This window comes from Medicago truncatula, chromosome 8, assembly GCF_003473485.1.
Source record: "Medicago truncatula cultivar Jemalong A17 chromosome 8, MtrunA17r5.0-ANR, whole genome shotgun sequence".
In the NCBI taxonomy this organism is placed as follows: Eukaryota; Viridiplantae; Streptophyta; class Magnoliopsida; order Fabales; family Fabaceae; genus Medicago; species Medicago truncatula.
The window spans coordinates 35,142,815-35,166,100 of record NC_053049.1 but is presented as its reverse complement, the minus strand read 5'-3'; the positions used below and the strand labels follow the sequence as shown (position 1 = coordinate 35,166,100).

General features: G+C 31.5%; 1 protein-coding gene across 1 annotated transcript; it reads left to right on the top strand.

The window, feature by feature from the left end:
- Positions 1-3,062: 3,062 nt before the first annotated feature.
- On the top strand, positions 3,063-12,959 carry LOC11408174 (general transcription factor IIE subunit 1). The gene is made up of 10 exons (XM_024773547.2): positions 3,063-3,366; positions 3,520-3,642; positions 4,476-4,596; positions 5,557-5,682; positions 5,863-5,972; positions 6,078-6,261; positions 8,065-8,250; positions 9,438-9,674; positions 9,814-10,006; positions 12,361-12,959. Exons 1-10 carry the CDS (start codon positions 3,347-3,349, stop codon positions 12,447-12,449), a joined length of 1,389 nt encoding a protein of 462 aa, XP_024629315.1. The 5' UTR covers positions 3,063-3,346; the 3' UTR covers positions 12,450-12,959.
- Positions 12,960-23,286: the final 10,327 nt, after the last annotated feature.

Below are 23,286 nucleotides of genomic sequence, written 5' to 3'. Positions count from 1 at the left end.
AATTTGGAGTTTGATTAATAAATAAAGGATAATGTTAAACAGTGTTATTGGAATATTGGGTACATTGTTCAAGCGGATGCTCACAAAAGGTGTCCGCCTTTTTAAAAGATCAGAGAGAGATGAAAAAGACATTGTTGCTCTTGTTGTTGAGGAGAAGAAAAGAAAATGAGATGTTATTGTTAGCTCTTCTCAACATACTATTGGGATTCATAACCGTAAAAGTTAGTGACCTCCACATTTGTGTTTAGAAATTTCAATGTTACTGGTGTTGCGATTTCGATGCCGCTTTATAGTATTCTCGATCTGCCTCTAAGAGAAGAATTTTTTTAAAAATTGTAGGCTTATTTGATTCATTGGTCCCTCAAATAATTTCAAGTTTTCATTTTGGTCTCACAATTAATAAAACGTACGTTTAAGTCCTTCACGTTTTCCTCTGTTTGCCAAATTAGTCCTGACCGTTAAGTTTAACCCCAAATGATGTCTATGGTGAACCAATCTTAAGATTGGTCCACCATAGATCCTATTAATTATTTTAATTTAAACCGTTTGATTTTTTTTTAAAAGAGAACCATTGGATTAGACAAGTCTATTTTATCTTACGATATACCACCAACACCTAATTTTTTTCCTTTTCTTCATCTTCTAAATTTCATCTTCATCAATCATATTCATATCTTCATAAAAAAACTTCAAACAATCCCAGAAAAATTAAATTAAAAACCAACAAATTGTTTCTCCTTCTCAGTACAAACAACAACAACAACAGTAGCATAAAGAAAACCACTTTCCTTTTTTTTTGCTCTCTCTCCCAACAAAAGAAGAAGAAGAAACTCAGAAGAGAGAAGGGCAGGAGGAAGAGAGGGAAAATCGGCCAAACAATTCCCTATCAAAAACTTCACTTTCAATCGTATTTATACGAGAACAATTACTGAAAAGTGAACACGAAAGTATGAATCATATTTCTATTTCAATTTCATACTGATTATAACCTCATTCCTCTGAGTCTAAAAAATTAGGATCCAAAACCCTTCCTGAATTTCCTCAATTCCAATTCCCTTTCATACATTCTATCAAACATACTGATTATAACCTCATTCCTCTGAGTCTAAAAAATTAGGATCCAAAACCCTTCCTGAATTTCCTCAATTCCAATTCCCTTTCATACATTCTATCAAACACATGATGGGCCTCTATCCAAAACCCATTGTTGTAGACGAAGAAGAAGCAGGTGATGGTGATGATGATGATGTTGTTGTTGAATTGAAACCTAATTTTTAAAAATCCCCAATTTTTATTGAACCCTAATTTTCCCTTATTTTCTAAATCTGAATTTTTGGTGGATGGTGATGATGTTGTTGAATTGATGACCAAATTCTGGGTAGATTGTGATGATGTTGTTATTGAATTGATGAACAAATTTTGGGTAGATGGTGATGATGTTGCTGTTGAATTGATGATGATGTTGTTGTGGTTGTTTATCTGGGTTGCTATGTTGTTGTTTCAAAGGAGAAGGAGGGAACAAAAGAGAGAAGAGTGTCGCAAAGCTGCCAATAGATATTGTTGGGTTTTTTTAACGAAGACCATGAACAAGAAAGAAGAAGATATGACAAGGGTAGTTTGGTAATCAACTGTTTTTATGATGATCATGAAAAGGAAGAAGGTGAAGATCTAATGGTCTCTTTTATGATAAATAGATCAAACGGTTAAAATTAATAAAATTAATAAGGTCTATGATAGGCCACTTTTAAGGTTGGTCCATCATATACATTTAAAGTTAAAGTTAACTGTTGGGATTTATTTGGCAAACGGAGGAAAATCTGAAGGACCAAAGCGTATGTTTTATTAATTGTGGGACCAAAATGAAAACTTAAAATTAATTAGAGGACCATTGAATCAAATAAGCCAAAATTGTAAGCCTCCCATCGAAATAGTGGACACATGAAGAAGTGGTGTGGTGTGGTGTGGCATCCTAGGTAGAATGAAGGTCAGTGTGTCGACCAAGATGGTTGGGTAAAACACCTTCCTGAATTTGTTGACAATGGGGAGTCCTCTTCCAAATATGCATGGACTGCGATAAAAATCATATTTTTAAACAAATAATTTAGTTTGTTTTGATATAACTATATAAACGGAATTTTTTGTAAGAAAATTAGTTCAATCATTTGTACCATATTTTCTCTCTCCTCTACAAAAAAAATCAATTTTTTGAGAAGCTATTCATAACAACTTTTCATTCGAAGCTGTTTTTATATTATTTTTTTTAGATTCAGATTATTTTAAAAAGTTGAAACAAACGAATGCAATATTCTTAAGTTAGAAAGGTTAAAAGTTATAACAAACAGACTCTATATTTTAAGCTTTAATTACTTATTTAAGCTTTAGAGCATGTTTGTTATATATTTTTCTTTTTTAAGAAAAAAATCACCACCTTTTTAAAAAAATAATGATTTTTAAGAGTATTGCATCTGTTTGTTACAATTTTAAAAAAAAAAAACCTAAATCTATAAAAAAATATGTAAAACCAACTTCAAATGAGAAACTATTAAGAGTTTTTCTCAAAAAATAGATTTTTTTTAAACTAGAGAAAATATGAGTTAAAAAATTAAACTTTAATTCTGAAACAAATATTAGTTGTATCCAAATAAATTAAATTATTTAAAAAATAATAATTTTTATTACGGTAAAAAAACATAAAATAAATTAGGCTTAATTGTACTTTTGGACCCCTATCTTTCCAAAAATTGCGGTTATGGCCCCCCTAACTAATTTAAATAAAAAACAACCCCCTATGTTTTGATTCTTTGACAGTTTTGGACCCCCAGTTCATTAATAAGGTGCCACGTGTATTATTTAGGGGGCCACGTGGCACCTTACTAATGGACTGGGGATCCAAAATTGCCAAAGAATCAAAACATAAGGGGCTGTTTTTTATTTAAATTAATTAGGGGGCTATAACCGTAACTTTTGAAAAGATAGGAGTCCAATAATGCAATTAAGCCAATAAATTATAATTTTTAGTAAATCTTAAAAATATAATCTCTAATTTTTTCTTCTTCTTTCAATATCACTCCGCAGCAAGAAACGAAAACCCTTAATTATTTTTGGAGAAACATCGAAAGAGATTCCATAATAGAACAGTCAAACCTGTTCCTCTTTCAGAAACCTATTTTCGCTCTTTCGTTCTCAAGCTATCGATCTCACTCCATTTGTGATTTGTGTTCCATTTCAATTTGTTTTCAATCCCAAGCAACTCTCAATCAATCTCGCTCCTCATATCTCTCCAATCGCGGTGCCGCATTTTCTCATCTCATCTACGCAGTAACATTTGTACTAAAACCCTATATCAATGATTGAGCCCTACAATAAGTACGAATTTCACTCTCCACTTCAAATGTGCATCAATTTTGCTTGCATTTGATCCAAAAAAATAAATGACGAGAAAAAGAAATAAAATGCGTTTTTGACTTTGTAATTTAAATATGTTATATGTAAATTTATGGATTGAATTTGCATATACAGGCTTGTTAAACTCGCTGCGAGAGCTTTCTATGATGATCCTACCAGCAAAGGAGATGATCAGCCCAAAACTGGAAGAAGTGATAACAGAGGAATTGACGTAGTCATCCTTGATGCCCTCACCAGGTGCAATTTATCAACTTTAACTACAATGTACCTATGAAGCGCAGACACCGACGATGATAATTTATGAAAATCAATTAATTTAGACGTCACGCGCTGACACATGTCGAGACACAAGACACACTTTCAATCAGAAACGTTGTGCTACAATGTACATACTTTTTTAATGAACAAATGATCTGTACAAGTTCAATTGATATTTTTTTCTTCTTAAATAACATAGATACTCTCTTAGCATCAACACTTCTGATTGAAGGCTTGTGCAATGTTCGACAGGTTTCTATGTCCGACACACTGACACATGTGATTACATTCAATTATGTCATTTTCTTAAATTACTACCGGTGTCAATGTCGTGTCTGGTATTTGTGTCACTGATTCATAGTATAGATATAATATAATTTAGCCGGTAGTAATTTAAGACAATGACATAATTGAATGTATTGTAATCACATATAGTATAGATATAATTTTCCTGCGATTGTAGATTATTAGTTATTGATGATAGTTATGTTGAAAGCAGTGCATTTATTCAAAATTGCAAAGTAAGGAAAACAAAAAGGTCAGACATTACTTTAAATTTTAAGTGAATTAGATAGAATGAAATAGCAGATTAGAGTCATTACACATAAAGAGAACGAAAATCAAGTCATGGAATATTTTGTAAGTGGCAGGGCAGTAAAGAAATAATGCAAAAGTAATATAAGGTTAAACATGAATGTGTATTTGAAAAATAGCAGGTTTATTTATTCAGTTTGGAACTTTGGATTATTTTATTATTGATATAGGAACTTTGGATTTTGATTGTATTGGTCTGCTGTTAATTTGTATTCCAGAAAACAATGGGTTAGAGAAGAAGACTTGGCAAAGGACCTCAAATTGAATACAAAGGAACTTCGTCGAAGGCTGCAGTCCTTTGCAGAAGAAAAGATTATCACTCGAGATCAAAGGAAAGAGGTAACTCTCCACTTCTGTCCATTCATTACATTGCTTTCATTTTGTGAATTACACTTGGCCTTCAAGCATTAGCCAAACAAATCAATATACTCTGTTGTATGATCCATAGCTTGTGATTGTGAGCCACGTACGGCTTAACAATGATCTTTTGAATGTGTTTAACAAGTTAACGGTCAGTCAAATAGTTATCAGTGACTCATGTTAAACCATTCCTACACTTAACAAAGATGTACAGTAGTCTATAGAATGCTTATTATTGATTGTTGTTTGTCAATTCCGTCACGCTCTTTTTTCCTGCCTTGTGACTAGAAAATCTGAAATCAAGGACTTAAAGCCTCTGGTCCCATATACACTGCTTTTGTTTTTTTGTTTTGTTTGGCACATGATATATTTTATCTTTTACCATGATAGTTTTCGTGCTTCTACAAAATGTAGTAGCATCTGTCTTTTTGCCCCCTATTACAGTGACAACTTCTTATATATCTTGAAAATTGACGGGAATGTAAGCTCTTCTAGATTATAACTTTAGAAGACTCCCTCCTTGTGTAATGTGAAAGTCATTTTAAAAAAATAAATTATACTCTACTAGATATTTAATGGTTATAATTTACACTATCCATCTGTTGATGTGTGTTTTTTTATTTTTTATTAATTTGATATTCAACTGTTTTAGATTTTCATGTGTGTGAGAGTTGTGGGTGAATGTATTTAGTCACACATGTATTTTATTCACATGTTTCCTATTGTATGATTGTTAAAATTAAGAATCTTTAGACATTCCTTTAATTGTATAACTTCCTAGGTTGATTGTTATTACTCCTAGAGTATACAACTTCCTAGGCTAGTGTTCTGATACCATGTAAAAATATGTGAACTCTGCAAATTCTGTGTAAATTGTGTGTGTCTATAATGAGATCACACCCTTGTATTTATAATGGTGTTACAATAAATATAACACAGACAGCAAAAGGTGCAAAAATATATAGTGCCGCTGTAGCTGCTACAGCTGATGCTACGAAAGGAAAAATGGGAGAAGAAAAGGTCAAGCTACACACACACTCTTACTGTTGCCTAGATTATGCACAGGTCAATCTCTCCGCTAATTATATTCTTCAACTGTGGCTTTACCAATGATATTTAGTTGTTTTATTGCAGAGAGAAGGGAAAACCAATGTTATTTTGCCCTATTTTCAGACAATTTGTTTGAATCGGTACATCAAAATTTGGGCTTCCTGATATATAGGAAACTTGTGATTTTTTTTGCAGATATATGATGTGGTTAGGTACAGACTGCATCACATGAAGCATAAGCTGAAAGATGAATTGGAGAACAAAAACACCGTTCAAGAATATATATGTACAAATTGTGGAAAAAGGTCTCAGTAATTCACTGTACTATCTGTATCATATTTTGTCGTAGATATTTTATTTGTATGGATGTATTTCTGTTTCATAATACTTGGGAATTTTAATTATTTTATATACAATGCTTTGGATGCACTGCGGTTAATATCTTTTGAAGATGAAGACTTCCATTGTGAACATTGTAATGGAAAACTAGAGGTTGAAAGTGATAAGTTAGCTGCTCAAGAAGGTGAAGATGGAGATGAGAATGCAAGAAGACGGCGGCGCGAAAAGTTAAAGGACATGCTTCAAAAGATGGAGGTTCTTATATCATTTATTGAACTATTTGTTTCTATCTGTGGCTTCATATGTTGGATAATTTTTATTTATATTTGTTATCGTTGATGATCATTATCATAGTTGTTTGTTGGAACTGGGAAAATTCCTAAGCGAAGTAGTTTATAGCAAGTGATGTTTGTTATTATGTTTTTGGGGTTAGGCATTGTATTTAGTTGAACAAGTTATGAGGGACCTAGGGACGTCACAGAAACCATATGAATTTATCACACAGATAGAGGTGCCTGGTTTTCAGTTGAATATTTTAAGGACATCAAGTGGTAATTGTTTTCTTGGTGACAACTGCTCGAGCACCAAATCCAATTAGTTTGATATTCTAACCAAAGATTGTTTATACAGACAGTGATGTCTCACTAGAGTATCAAATATGCATGGAGAAATATATACATGCATGTATGCAATACATTGATTAGTGTTAAGCAGTGTTGAAGTGAATACTTTTAGTATACTAGACTACCATACCAGTTCCCCCCAAAGGATGATGATTGCAGGGTATCTCTAATCACTTTTCTTTTCTTTCATTTTTCATATCAGTACAAAAAATATTTTTATTTTACACACAAGAGGTTTAAGGTAAAAGAGTTCAGAGCAAACAAACCCTGTAAAACAGTATTTCATGTTCTAAGAGCAAAATTAGGAGTCTGTTAGGTATTGGGTAGTATTGATAGGGTAACTGCTGATGCAGTCAGTTATTTTAATATACAGTTATTTAGGAGCAGTTAGTAGTTTGTATAATATGCAGTATCTGTGTTGATTAGGAGCAGTTAGGCAGTTTATGCAGTAATTTGTATTGATAAGAAGCAGTTACAGGGCAGTGTATGTCCTAGTATTATAAATAAGGCCATTTGGCCACAACTGTAGGAATGATTCAGAAAAATAGAAATAAGAATTAGGAAGGCAGAGAGGCATTGTTAGCACTCTTAAGGAGCATTTGCTCTGGGATTGCAGGGGTTGAACTACTGTAATATTTTACTTTTCAATTAATAATACTAGTTCTCTTCTCTATCTTAATATAGGTCTAAATCTTTTTTTATAAGTCAAAAGTCTTATTAGAAAAATCTAATGATTAGCACATGTGGTGCCAAATATTAGAGCAGTAATTACAAATGAGGCAATGGAGATATGAACCCATCACCACCAAAAGAAAGAAAAATCAGAAATCTTTGACTCTCCCACAACATGACCAAAATGTGAAAAATACCTAGACCCACAATTGAAAAGAAAAAAAAACTTTATAGAATAACACATTCTATCAAGACCCCATAAAGCTGAAATTGAAATTTGAAACACTCGTCTACGTTCCGCCACCATCAACTATCCCCAAACATATGCGATCAGTGAACCAAGACGATACAGAAAAGTTGAAACTTGGCAATCTTGCTCTCAACCAGCTCCAACGTGGAAATGTGCAATTAAGCCGTCAATCTAGTACATCCATAAAATTTACTGGAGGTCAACAATATTATGGGTTTTAACCCAGTGTATTAGTTCACGCAAGTAATCATTTTTACTAAAAAGAAGTATATGTAATCTAATCAGATTTTGTTGGGGCATGTACTCAGCAGAACTGTAAACTTTGGGCTGGTTTACAAGCCTACTGACTGTACTCACTGTTTAAAACAAACATGAATGAAGGTATCATTTATCTCCTCTTATTTTCATGATAAATTGCTAAAGTTTACACACTGACGGCCTTTACTTTTTGTAGCTTCTGACCCACAATTTGATTTGCATGCTATGACTGTTGTACCTCTTGTGCTAGTTCAGGTACAACTCAAGCCTTTAATAGACCAAATTGGTCGGGTAAAAGACTTGCCTGTTCCAGAATTTGGCAGTCTTCAAGCATGGGAAGCTCGAGCTAGTGCAGCTGGGCGTGCAGCTAATGGAGATAATGCTGGTGATTCTAATATGGGATATAATGGAGCACCACTGCCATACAGTGGAGATACCAAGGTAACATTATGCTGTTTTAAATGAGTTGCCGTTTCTGGCTTGCAGAGTATTAGGAATCAAAATTGGAAAGAAAAAAGAGAAAATGTCAAAAAGGGAAGTAAAATGCAGTGAGAGAGATAGAATTTACTTTAAATATTCTGCCACTGAAATACTTTACTGAACCTTTGAAGTTTCTGGTACATATAGTTGCTAGCTGAGTTAACATCTTAACTAACTATGCCAAGTGGCTGCTGGTTAACTGACTTACAAAATCTAAGTGTTATACTTGTAAGACAGATAGACCGTCTGACCAAGCAACCATACTATGTTCTTTTTCTCATCAATTTTCTTGGATCTCTCCCCTAGTTTTGAATGATATATTATCCTCTTCGTTGTACATTCTCTCTAAATTTTATTTTTCTATAAAGCTGAAAAACTCAATTTTTGTTTTAGTTTGGTCAATATAATTTTTCTTTACATTTGTTGACAAATGCGAACTTTTCTTGCCCTTTAAGTTAGTACTGAAAGTTGTAATTCTAATTTTCCTTTCCACAGTCTTGTCATGCAAAAAAATTATGTCCCTCTCTTATAGCAGACATTAATTAGAAGGGGATCTATCTAAATTCGTCGATACCTATGAAGAAAAGATGAGACACAAATTTTTGTTGTGACCTTGTCATGTGAAAATTTAACACGAGACTCCAGTCTGATAAGCTCTTGGGATAGAGGGAAACTGTTAGAAGGGAGAGGAGGCATAGCAGAATGAGGCAGGTGGCATTTGATGAGTGGAGAGAGAGAGAGAGAGGAGGAATTATTTCAATATATTGGAGAGGCGAGGGTCAATGTGAGTTGGAAAAGAATTGGGTAATGGTGGTAAGGCTTTGGCCTTGGTGGGACTGATGTCTTCTTAGAAATAATTAGTTAGGGTACATTGGTATACTGTTTTAGGAGCCTACTGCTCTATTGTTTTCACTTTTCACCATTAATATCATCTGGTAATGGAATTTATTACGGTTCTGTAAGTCTCATTTGTAGTTTATTGGGTTTCTAGTACATATCTCTCGAAGGTGGTTAACATGTCAGTCTGTGAGTCTAGTGTATGACGAACATGCTTTCTTGGTTCCATGTATGGCTTATAATTTTAGCATCCACCATATCTTCCTTGAAAATATTGAAATGTTAAGTAATCTATAAATAAATGTGGACAGGTGGTAGTTGACTTCAATGGTACTGAAGGCAAAGGTGATGGTGTTAAATCTGAAACTGACAGTACATCTTTAAAGGTTTTGCCTCCATGGATGATTACATCAGGTATGAATCTTACAAAGGAACAGCGTGGAGAGGTGAAGCAGGAAACAAAAACGGATGGGACTTCAACTTCCACAGCAGCTCAATACACAGACGAGAAAAAGTCAACAATCGGGCATGATGAGAAAAATATACAGGCTCGTAAATTTAGATATACTGCTATTTTTATTTTTTTATGTTTTGATTCTTTTTGTTCCATTTCTTTGTCCCTGCCTCCCGATGGCACAAGAAAGTTTTTGATCACTAAGATTTATGTTATCTTTTATATTTTTATAGGATGAGTATATCAAAGCTTATTATGCTGCTTTACTTAAGAAGCAACACGAATTGGAAGAAGCTGCAAAAATTCCCCAAGATATGAACACAGCAGATGATCCTTTTAGCAGTACTTCCAATCGCCAAGCTGGCATGAAATCAAAACGCGGGGAAGATGATGATGGTACTGAGTGGGAAGAGGCTCCTGTTAGAGGTACATTTTATTCTTTACAATATGATTACACTGAAATTTGGATCCTTAGAGTCTAAGTCTAGAATGCCTGTATATATGACTGCTAATTGTTGCATACATGTTTAATTCCCTAACTTACCTCCCATTTAAAAAAGTATAAGACAAGTTTTAAGCTCTCTGATTACTTACAGGTTTGATTATATTATTGCTTGGTTTATTTTTCTCCCTTAATTTAATTTAAATTATATTATTACTATGCATGATCATCACCCTAGATCCATTTTAGAGCTTTATTATTGCACATGTAATTTTAAGAGTGTTATACGCTACAGAAGTGACAATTACCAAGAATGAATGATAGGAATACTCAACATCTTAACAGGTAAAAAGTGTTATTAAATAGGCAGAATAATCTCTAATTTTAAAGGAGAGAAGACCACGTTGCAGAGGTTCAACTGGGGTTGAGCATGTTATACTTTGTGGATAGTCCTAGGATATTTTGGGATATGTATCCTAGAAGTATCCAGTATTATTTTTTTTTTAAAACATATTGCCAAATACGTTTGAGATACTTCGTAAATCGTAAGTACATGTGCAATATAGATGTTAAACAGTGGGATCGTTACGTCTTTAAAACATTTAGTTTATACATGTTTAAAAAGCTTGTAGATTAAATATATTTTTAAAACATTTATTTTTTACATAACAAAAGAAAAATCATCTTCCATAAACAAAGAAGGTACGAAGTTTATTTTTTTCGTTTTTCTTGTTACAACTTATGCGTCGAGAACAACGTTATAAATTAAGGGTTAATAGTGTTTTACCCCCCTGTAATTTAGGTCATTTCCGGTTTTACCCCCTGTAAAATATATTTTTTGGATTTCGTCCTTGTAATTTGAAGATTTTTGGTTTTGGACCTTCATGAATTTTGACTGTACAAAATCGAAGATATGGCAAGGGGTAAACCGAAATTTGCTTAAATCAACATGGGGGTTAAACCGAAATTTTCTCAAATTACAAGGGGGTAAACCTAAATTTGCTCAAATTACAGGGGGTAAAATTTTCCATGAAGGTCCAAAACCAAAAAATCTTCAAATTACAAGGATGAAATTCAAAAAAACTATTTTACAGGGGGGAAAACCGGAAATGACTTATATTACAGGGGGGTAAAAGACTATTAACCCATAAATTAATGATAATTTTTTTTAAGGACATAAATTAATGATAAATGGGCAATGTTTATTTATTTACAAATATTCTACATCTATATAAGTTTTTTTTATCAACATATCAAAGTTGTGCCATATATTAAATTTGAAAAATTTCTCTTATCCCTGTATCCAAGTCGTATCGCACCCATATCCATGTTTCATGGGTTACAACAGTAGCATCATTGGCCATGGGATGAATGATGTTGGCTGTGGAATAAACAAGGTAGATTTAAACCTTATTTCTCTGAAAATGGGAGAATAGGCGATAAGATGCACTATGATCAACAGTTACCTTGACGCTTAATAGCGATGGGAAGGTGGTTTTGATAGCTACCGTGGTAGCTGTGGGTGATATCATGATGATTGTGGTATCATTGGGTGGCCATCGCATGAATGGTGCTGATGGTTGTGGGAATAAACAAGGTAGACATAAATTTAGTATCTAAGAAATTCAGAGAATAAGTGATGTGATGCAATAGCATGAAAGAGCATGTTGATGCTTAATAGGAATGGCAAGAAAGTTATGGCAGCTAAAGTGGTAGCTGATGGTGATGCCATTATGATTGTAGTGAAAGGGCGACATATGTAATGGTAGAAGGTACAAATGGGATAAAGTACACACACTTGGTAAAAACTTTTCGATGGTGAGAATCTACAGACCCTGTGAGTAATGTATGAGTGAGGATTTTCTCTAGTGTGAAATTGATTTTCATTACCTATTTGGAATCCTCAACTAAAGTATGAATTATTTTTAACACTTTTTTTGAAATATTTCAAAATCTCCAATACCAAAAGAATTTCATAGGAGGCATTTGCTTTAAGAAAATGTCGTATAGAGGGATCGTTTTAATTTCAAAAATCAGAGGGGGGTTTTCATAGACTTCGCAAACCCAGCCTCACGAATTTAATATAATAACTTCTGGCTACCCTAGCCTCACGAATCTGGTTCCAGGAGAATCGTGCGTTAAGATGTTGACAATGAGGTCATTGAGTAGGAGCTTGTTTATTATTGATCTGAACATCTTTTATTTTTCAGAATTGACTGTGTAAAAGTGTTAACGTTGAAAAATAGTGCGTTCAATTCTCAATACTCTATTATTTTACCCTTTGGTTGATAATGTTATTTGTGTCCCCTCATTTCTGATCTTGGTGTAACTTTTAAAGGAAATGGAGGTTACAAGGTGGATTTGAATGTTGAAGCCGATGCTCCAGCAGAAGACAATGAAGATGATGTCGACTGGGAAGAAGGTTGATGGAAGAAAAAAAAATCAGTATAGTCATTATGAATGTAATGGCTAATTCTGATCTGCAAGGACATGTGTTATAAGTTATTATAATTATATAACACAACTTCAAATTATGTACGACACAAGATCGGAGTTAGCTGAGTGCATGTTTTTGTGAGAGGAAGTTTTCATGGTCACAAAACCGTGGTCACAAGTCTTGGGAATACTAACAAAAGTAGAATTAAAATGTAGAATTAATTTTTTGATTATTTTTGAAATAATTATAAGAATAAAACGTATAACTAATCTTTTGTGAGTATGCTATTTGGCATAGATGCGTCCTGGTTTGAGAGGAGATGTACAGTTGACTTTTAAGTTAATCATCAGTTTTGAACTTTTCATCATATATTGGTTGACTAGATATCCCTAATTTGTAACTTTGCATGTTATGACTTATGACTACATTACCAATGAATACTTTGATTTGTGAATGGTGCCCCCTCCCAATGAAGAAATGGTAAGCTCTGAATTATTCTACTCCTTCCATATTCCCGACAAGGCCATTCATTTTGGTAAATTCATCCAAGTTGTCCCTTCCCCCAAGATATAGAATGGAAGTGTATAAAGATGGGGCAGTTAGGTCATTGCTGGCTCCCATCTTTAATCAAAAAGTCTAAATTGATAATTTGTTCAAGGGGTTTTCATTATTTGAAGTTCTATGATTGTATATAATCTACAAGACATCAAATTTTAAAAATAGTGTAATCTAAATGAAAAATAATCCTACATAATCCGTTTCCTTTTTCTTTACGCTATTTATTGGACTACATGGTTCACAAGCATTTGAATATTACAGCTTTGTTTTTTGTTTTGTTATATAAATAATGAAACAAGATGCAAAATCCATATATTTTGCTGTCAACCAATGGGAAAAATGGGATGTTGGAAAATATATTGTTGTATCATCATATTTCATATGGAGGCAGCATGTTTCCCTTACTCAATCACCACGGAAAAAAACAATCAAATAGTAAGACCCACCTGCACAATCCCTTCATTAAGGATACATGGGATATGAGCAATGTATCAATTATTTGTTTATATCAGTCAAAATAAGCAATATATTTGAAAGTGGACATGTGAAAGAGTCTAATTGAAGCAATGTTTTCAGCTCCACGATGCAACTTTAGCGTGTTCCAACGTATATAAATAAAAAATACAGACTATATAGACGTGTGAATTGGCACACTATAGTTTGCATATAAATCCATTAAAATATTAAATTGTCCATAAAAATTAGTTCAACTAACTATGTCGATATTACTAACTAGATTGAACAATGTTATTGAGTTCAAACTAAAACCATACACTTGTGTGTATGAGTTTTAAATGGCGTTTGTGATTTCATCTACAAACAAAAAATATAAAATAATGATGAGTATTTATTGCCAGCTCATTTCTGCTTGCACTAACTTATGTCAATATCAGATGATAGTCAATATGTTAATAATCAGAAAAGGGGGAAGAAAAAATATATATTGAAGTTTAAGTTTATATTCTTTGTTTAAACACAAGGGTCGGTCATTTTCAAAATAAAAAACAAAAATGGGAGTCAAAGTAATCTCACAACTTTTTTCTCTCTTTTTAAGTTTCTGCCGACTACTATACAAACAAAGGTGGCATTTAGGGGGAGGATGAGGATGTATTTAAATAGTACTATAATATAACTTTAACCCAGAAAACCGGAAAAGGCATAGGGGGAGATATTTAAATGGATTCACATACAATGTTTCCATTTTAATTTTTGGCCAAATTACTCTATGAATAATAAATGCTTAGGTTAAATTTTAAATGGATTACTATAATTAAGTGTATGTTTGGTTTTACTTATAAAGAGGTCAGAATTGATTATGGAGTTGTAGAATTGATTTTGATATATTTGATCGTTTTCGAGTAGATTAATTGATTTTTAAACACAAATTTATAATTCAACTCACTTTTACATCAATATATTCAACTACAGATCATTTTATCTTCAATTCATTTTTAGTGAGAATCAATTTTACAAAACAAAACCAAACATGCACTTATAAGTTTATGTTAGAAGTAGAACAACAACTCTGATTCAAAAGTAAACATATACCAAAAAAAAAAAAAAAAAAAAAACACAGACATATTTATAATATCTTTACTACAATCTCATTTTCATGATTACCCTTGAATTGTACCCATCTCGAGTCAACTTCCCACTTATTAGTAAATTGTGAGTCATATCCAAGAGTTTCTAACTATATTGGTAGTTGTACAGTGCTATTCATTTTTAGTCTCTAATTTTTTAAATTAATAAATATAATTTATTTTTGAGGGCTTCTTTAAGGATCTATAGTAAGGGCTCCTTAGATGTTTTGTGTTTTAAAGTACAAAACAAAATTGGAATGTTGTCATATGATACAATTTATTTATCTATCTATTGAATAACATACCAATTAAGTATTTCGTTGGATAAATGATAGTATTATTACTCACTCACTCATTGTCATTTTTATTCTGATTTCATATATTTATACCCGTTACTATGTACCCCTATAAATATAATCACAAACTTTTTGACCTGTTCTAGTTCTAGTGGTAATACCAATATATATTTCAAGGTTTGACAATTTGCTCTTAAATGACCCTATGTTCCTTGAACGCAAAGGAAGCTTCATTGGAAGAAGAATGCTCGACAATCTTGCCTCCTCTCCGCATCTACTGGACCTTCCAAATTAATTCAACTCCCTAAATTTATTATTATACCATATAGTCATATACTATACACACACATATATATAATTTATAAGCTAAAGTCTCATGGAAGCAAGCACTACCTCATGTCAAGCTACCATAACAAAATAATTTCATCATATGCATGCTTAGCACCTTGTCAAACCTTCAAAACTTTCCCTTCCTCTAAAACCTCAATATTCATCAAACTCTTCTTCCAAAAAAATTCTCTCTCCCTCCATGCAATCATTTCAATCTCTTTCTACTTCACTTTCATTGCCATGACCATCAAACTCCAACATGTACTTAGTTTTATTATTTGGTTATTCCTATTTTTTATACTCTTTCATATGTTTTTTGGTTTCAAATCAAATATTAGTACTAGTACTAGTGGAAAAACCATGATCACCGGAAACAAGTTTCCGGTTTCTCAAAGTAGGAAAATGTTAGCAACTGGATTTGATTTCACCCCATTTATCAACCGGCACCGCCATAGTCGTCTTCATCATCGGCATCAAGATCACCACTACCGGAGTCACACGAGGATGGCTCACCCTAATGAGCCAAAGAAATCCGAGATCGATCCACTGTATGGTGTTGATAAACGCCTTGTTCCAACTGGTCCAAATCCATTGCACCATTAATGAGGTTCATATACTTTTTTATTTTAATTTATTCTTCACCATGATACTGTAATAAACTTGTGTAGTGAAAATTTTGTTATATATATGTGATTCCTCTCTTTATAAACTGTCCATTTTTGTTACAATTATTATTCATATATGTATGGTGAATATTACTATTGATCTTATTATAATTGTTCATAAATAAACTATACTTCAATATTATTCTATTAATGTTCTGAATTCAGTTTTTGGTGCCTCAATTTCGGTCTAACGTGAATAAATAAACTTATAATAATGTAGGTAGAATTTTAATCACACACACAAGCAAACATGGCCAACTCAATTTGTTTAAACAATATGCACCAATTATTAAATGTTATACAAATTGATTGAAAAAAGTTAGAATATGTATTTTGTTTGATTTGCAGTGGTTGTGACGGCACGGCACATCACGGGAAAGAAAGAAATTAATTAATAATTGATTAGATATCTGAAGTGGACATGCAATTTAATATTGGGATTAGTTGTGATAATAAGGAACTTTAGAAAATAAGTACGTGTGATAATAATAAGGGATATTGCTACAAAGGGTTGACTTATATGAATGAATGAAACACACATATGACGTATTTTTCACATAGATGCTAACGTAGGTCTTTGCTGTAATTGTCTCTTTCCTTTTGCTTAATACTACTAGTAAATAATCCCTCCGTCCCAGTTTAATTGAGCCAATTTTTCATTTCACACGGATTAAAAAAATGTATAAAAACAATATATATATATTGAGTGCCTTTTTCAAGTATTGGTGCATTATTCTTTATCATAAATGTAAAGTAAAATATATTAAATTGAGAGTTGTAAAAGTAGTATTAATTAGAGTTATAATTGAAAAAAGGTAATTAATGTTGTATTGAAAAGTGAAATGGGTGAAGATTTTTGAGACAATATTTTTTTACAAATGGGTCAGTTAAACTAGGACAGAGGAAGTGTTTGTTTCAATTTAGGCTTAAAAGTTTGTTAGAAAAAGTAACATTTTACTACTTCATGCATCTCTAAATAATAGTCGTTTAAAGTTTATACACGATTATTAAGGAAATGATTAATTGTGTTGATTTTGATGGTAAAACTAGTACTCCCTCCGTCTTAAAATATAAGCAAAAAAATATCATTTTCTTTGTTTTAAAATATAAGCAAAAAAGATAAACTTTTATGTTATTATTATGTTTTTTCAAACAAATCATCTTTTCCAATGTAAAATTAAATGCAAGTTGCATTTAATTTGTTCTTCTTTTTATTTTCTCCATAATTTTTAACCAATGAGAATTATTTTTACATCTTTCCATGAAACTTATTCCAAGAAGAACACAAAAAATTATCACTAAGTGTTAGTTTTCTTAATAAGTGTGAATTAATGTTTTTTTGCTTATAAATTAGGACGGAGGGAGTATCATTTACTAAAACATCCTTATTAATTGTAGTTAGTGGAGTAGTTAAGTTGGATGAAATTAAATAAATAAGAATATAATAATAAATGATGCATTGATATTTTAAAGTGACAATTATTTTAAGAAAAAGAAAAAATGGTAAAGAAACAATTATTGTGAGACGGAGGAAGTATTACATTAAGGTAATTATTTTCCTCCTTCGTGCCAAGGTTTTATCACTTTCAAATTTTCAATTTCGTACCTTTCTAATTTCAACATGGGTGGGTACTTACTAGTTTGATGAAGTTTAACCACTTCATTTTTATTTTGACTTAATTGCACTTTTGCCTTCTATTTTTTCAAAAGTTACGATTTTGGCATTCTAACTAATTAAAATATAAAATAGCCCCTTATATATTGAATTTTTGGCAATTTTGACCTCCAAGGTCAATTTTGACTCAGTCAACGCACACGTGTATTTTTTTTTTAATTATTTAAAAAATATTTTTTTTTATTTTTGTAATTAAAAAATCATTTTTATTTTTTTGTAAGTATATTTTTTAATTAAAAAAAGATTTTTTTATTTTAAAAATTTTAAAAAATATTTATTTATTTAAAAAAAATATTATTTTATTTTTTTAATTAAAAAAATCAAGTGATGTGTGTACCACATCAGCGAAGACCAAATCAAAATTGGCATTCAAGGCCAAAACTGCCAAAGATTCAATACATAGGAGACTGTTTTATATTTTAATTAGTTAAGGGACTAAAATCACAACTTCTGAAAAGACATAAAACCAAAAATATAATTAAACCTTTTATTTTCTACATACATGACACGATTCAGTGTCAACTTTAAAGCTCGGTGGAGGAGTTATGTTATGGAATCTGATGAGTATTTGAAACGATTGCGAAATGTGGCCTCTTTTTGGTCTGTTTGGTGGAGTAGTTAACAATTAGTACTAACATTGTGGCTTTGGTATAGCAATTGGGACCCTTCTCACTCTTCCTTTTCCTTATACCATCTCTAATTGTTTCGTGCTTCTATCATGGGTGGAACTATTTGCCTCATCTATGTAGTTGACTTAGATATAGTGGTGACTCCACTTTAACATTTCCCTTTATTATTATTATTATTATTATTTATGAATCAAGAGAGCACGGAAAGCATAAAGAAAAAATTAGACATTTTAACTAGGTTGACATCTCATACAACTGCTTTCATCTTACATCATCAGCTTTAAAATTTTATTAAAAAAAGAAAAATTGTATGAGAAGAGAGACTAGATCAAAACCTTAAAAAATAACAACAAAAATGGAAACCAAGGGAATCTAAAATTTGGAAGATCATGTTTTCTCCGTAAAAATGTTGTCTAAGAAAAAAAGGAAAATTTTATTATATTTCATAATTAATGTGAGTGAGTTTCACTCTTCAGCATATGGTGTCTTAATTAGATAGCATCTTTTATATTTTACCCAAAGGCAGTCCTCTGATACTTGCTTCATTGTACCAATATTAAAAGATGAAATTGCTCACTAATAAGTTGTTAGTTATCATCAAGATTATTAAGGATGAATATTCATTGGGACCATTGTATGTGATTGAAGATTACAATTATTTGAAACTAAATTTAGCTGGCAGTCTCTCAATTCTCAAACTCCAGGTGTAAGAAGGGAAACCTTAATATGTTGGACTGTTTTTTTTTTTGTCAACTATGTTTATATGGTAATTGAGTTTGATTTAACCATTATAATTGCCTACGTAGATTTAAAATGTGACATGGTATGGTATAATTTATTAATGAGGAAATTCATGTAATAACTATTACATCTTCCTCTAAAAAAACCTTAATATGTCGGGAGTATTTAATGGAAGGAAATCCATGTTAAATTTGTGAACATGTAATCACGGAGAGATGGAGAAGATCATAGCTCTATTATCAATTGCAAATTTGAGTATGCATGATATGTAATTATGTCACATGTATTAATTTGTCAACTAAAGAAATTAATTAATGTTAACGAAATTTTGTGTATATTTTTTTTTTGTTAACTTAGTTTGTTTCCAAAATAAACTATTAGTGATTGAAATTATTTTCACAAAATATTACACTCTTTATAATTAGTGAAATTGAATAAGATTTCGTTCTCCTTTTGATCATAGCTTAATTAGCAGAAACATTGTAGTATGTATGGGTCAGAGTTCGAACCTCAAATTCTCCACTTATTCAAGTGAATTTCTAACAATTTGGTTACTTTAAAAAATATAAAAATGATCCCATTTATATTAACGAGAGATTAATAATGGTTCTAAGTTTGGAAACATTCTTATTTCAAAAAAAAAAAGTTTGGAAACATTCTTTATACTAGCGTCTAGAAAGGCATCGTCTATCCGCTCTTTTACTGTGCTAATATCTATAAATTATAAAAATTAATTTTAATGAAATTTTGATTTTGATTATTATTAAAATTATAGGTATAAATATTTTTCACTTTCATATTGTAATAAAATATACTTATATTTTTCAATAACACAAACAATATAACAAACATAATATAAATTCTTATCTTTTTGAACGGCACCGTCAAATATAACAAATATAATATTCTTATAGGCAAGTTTGTTTAAGGGTATAATTGAAAATGAAAATGTGAGCTTAAAACCATGTATTTTCTTTGTATTCAATGATATATATACATACTCCCTCCGTCCCTAATTATAAGACCCTTTTGAGAAAAAAATTTGTCCCTTTTTATAAGACCCCTTTGTTATTTCCAACTACATTAATTATTTCTTTACATACATGCCCCTATTTATTATACATCTTTTTCTTCAATCAACAATAAATAACATGTTGAAAATATAAACTAACCTTCTTTCTTAAAGGATAAAATTGTAAAAACAATAGTGATTACAAACAACTTTAATACAAATATCTACTATCTTAATTCCCGTGATTTTGGTAAAAGGGTCTTATATATAGGGACAGAGGGAGTATATAGTATATACAAGTTTGTGACAAAAGTGGACTCAAGTTAAAGTTAATTAATGATGTAAACATTTTTAAAGATGAATGACTAATTTGACAAATAAAATAGATGACCAATTTAAGATTTTGTATCAAGTTAAAGAGAAACTTCAGATATTTAGATTAATATGTTTTACCTTGAGCTTTTAAGATCCTAAAGTCATTCAATGAGGGACTTGTGGCCAAACAAGTAAGGTTACTAGTTAAAGAGATGTTTGTAGTGATCATTGTTATATATAGTAGAACTCCAATTTGGGTTTCTATCATTGAATCTCTAATTGTTTGTGCAAAACCAAACAACATTGATGATGCTAATAATTGCAGCAATAATGACCAGCCTACACTTGGGACTTCATCCTCTATTGCAGATCTCCAAGATGCTTAGGATAGAACTCAGATGGATGCTGCCGTGGATAATAGAATGTAACCAATTCCAAAGAGTGATGGAAAAAGGACACTGCAAGAATACAAGTGCTAAGATGATCCAGGTTGCTTGTTACACAAGATACACATGAAAGGAAGATAACATCCTTTATTTAATAAATTTTCATTTGCAGACATCTTATTATGAATAAGCCTCCAAATCAGAAATGATTTAGAATTGGGTTGCTTTCCAAACAAGCTTAGACCAAGATTTATGTTGACCTATATATGTTGTAAATTAGATTGAGTAAGCATCTTTAATTAGAGGTAAATCTCTTGAAGTTGTGTGCTTCCAAATAAGCATATATATCTTGTCTATGAAAAATAGGAATGCTAACTAAATGGATATGATTCAAGAGAATATGGTATGCTTGTTGCAGCTCAAATGATATGTGCCATTTTAAATTGATTGAATAATCCTTAACAATTGTTTGCAAATTGTGATGATTGACTATTTTCAGGAATATTGAATAGATTAACCAAAGGAACTCCACTCCAATCATGAAGCTATAAGTTTAATTTTTTTTGTCATCTCCAAGTGGCTAGCAATAATTGTCAAGAATTTTTTGAGCTTAAGATTTAGTACCACTCCTAATAGAGGAAAAGATGCGATAACCAATGAATTTGCTTCCTCTGATAACCTAAAAAAGGTTTCAAAGGTTCCAAAGGTGGACACCATTTTTAATAAAATACTACACCCTTTCCCTTTTTGTTTACAAGATCCACTATTTTACTAAAGAGAAATGATATTTGTACAACCATTTTGGTATAACTTTTGTACAACTTTCTCTCTCATACTCACATTATGTTTTTATTCTCTATCTTCCTTTTTCTCTTTCTATTGTTTTTAACCAATGAGAAGGGATAACAACAAAGTTGTCTCAAAGGTTGTACTAAAATGGTTGTCAAAATATCACTACTCTTTACTAAAAAGTCTATTTTAGACTTCTTTTTAGGTACATTTTAAAAGCACACTTCTCAAAAAAGCACCCGAAAATTGCAAAGACATGAAAAATGAAATTAGAAAAGGTATTTATATTTTCTGAATGAAAATGGTGTAATCATCGTTGACTTAATCAATATGAAAATGATAACGTGAATTCCAAGTACACATTTATAGGAGAGATGTACTAAAAGTAAATTCTTTAAAAAAATAAAAATAAAAAAAAGAAGGTATTAAAAGTAAAAGTGAGAGGGGAGGTCAGGACATTACATTATCATTCATCGGCATTGGTTTCAAATTTAAAATAAGAGTAAATAGTCATTTACCCTCCTCAAATTGTAACTTTCGTCAAAAATTTCCCTGAATTTTGCAAAATATCAAAAACCCCCCTGAAATTGTCAAGCGTCTGTCAATTACCCCCCTTCCGTTAATTTCCTCCATCCAACATGCTGATGTGGCCGTTAACTGCCACGTGGCACTGACACATGGTCAAAAAAGTCATGCCACGCCATAGGGGGTAATTGACTATATTTATTTTTTTTTGAAAAAAATCTGATTTTTTTTTTAAATGTGATTTTTTTTTCTTTTCATAATTAACATTTGTGTCACCCACTGAACATGCAAATACCCCCCTGAAATTAAACATTTATGAGCAAATACCACCCTCAAATTTAAAATTTATGTAGCAAATATCCCCTCAAATTTATAACTTATATGCAAACATCCTCTCCAAATGTAAAACTTATATGCAAATTACACCTTGAATCATAAAACTTTAATGGTTAAGTAAAACTTATTCTTAATCTATAATTTACTATATCTCTAATAACAATAAAAAAGAAAAAAAAATCACATCTTTAAAATAACATGGAAACAGAGATGCATATGCATCAAAATGTTGTGTTTTGAGAGCAAATAATTGCAGATCCTACAGAAAAAAAAATTAACAAGGATTTGACCAAGACATATATATAATATATGAAGGTAAATTTGGTAGTTATGGCAAAGTGTAATTACAGCGGGAAGTTAAATTTTCTCCAACAACAAAAGTGTAATGGCAATAATTTGTCATCATTTCGAGCAACACCATTAGGCCTTAACAGATAGAGAACTAGTGGTGTGTTCCGTGGAAACCCCTGAAGGAGCATAGCTAGAAATATTCCCAATCTCTTGGCCAAAAAACAATTCTACGTGAGCCTACACACAACCATCCATTCATGCACCAATAACCTCTCCCCCTTTGTTTTATTTTAAAGATGTGATTTTTTTTCTTTTTTATTGTTATTAGAGATATAGTAAATTATAGATTAAGAATAAGTTTTACTTAACCATTGAAGTTTTATGATTCAAGGTGTAATTTGCATATAAGTTTTACATTTGAAGAGGATGTTTGCATATAAGTTATAAATTTGAGGGGATATTTGCTACATAAATTTTAAATTTGAGGGTGGTATTTGCACATAAATGTTTAATTTCAGGGGGTATTTGCATGTATAGTGGGTGGCACAAATGTTAATTATGAAAAGAAAAAAAAAAATCAGATTTAAAAAAAAAAAAAAATCAGATTTTTTCCAAAAAAAAAAAAAAATTAGTCAATTACCCCCCTATGACGTGGCATGACTTTTTTGACCATGTGTCAGTGCCACGTGGCAGTTA

Coding starts and splice junctions, on each gene's coding strand:
- LOC11408174 (XM_024773547.2), top strand. CDS start 3,347: ATGATTGAGCCCTACAATAA. Junction 5,973..6,077: donor TGTACAAATTGTGGAAAAAG/GTCTCAGTAATT, acceptor TAATTATTTTAT/ATACAATGCTTTGGATGCAC. Junction 9,675..9,813: donor ATGATGAGAAAAATATACAG/GCTCGTAAATTT, acceptor ATATTTTTATAG/GATGAGTATATCAAAGCTTA.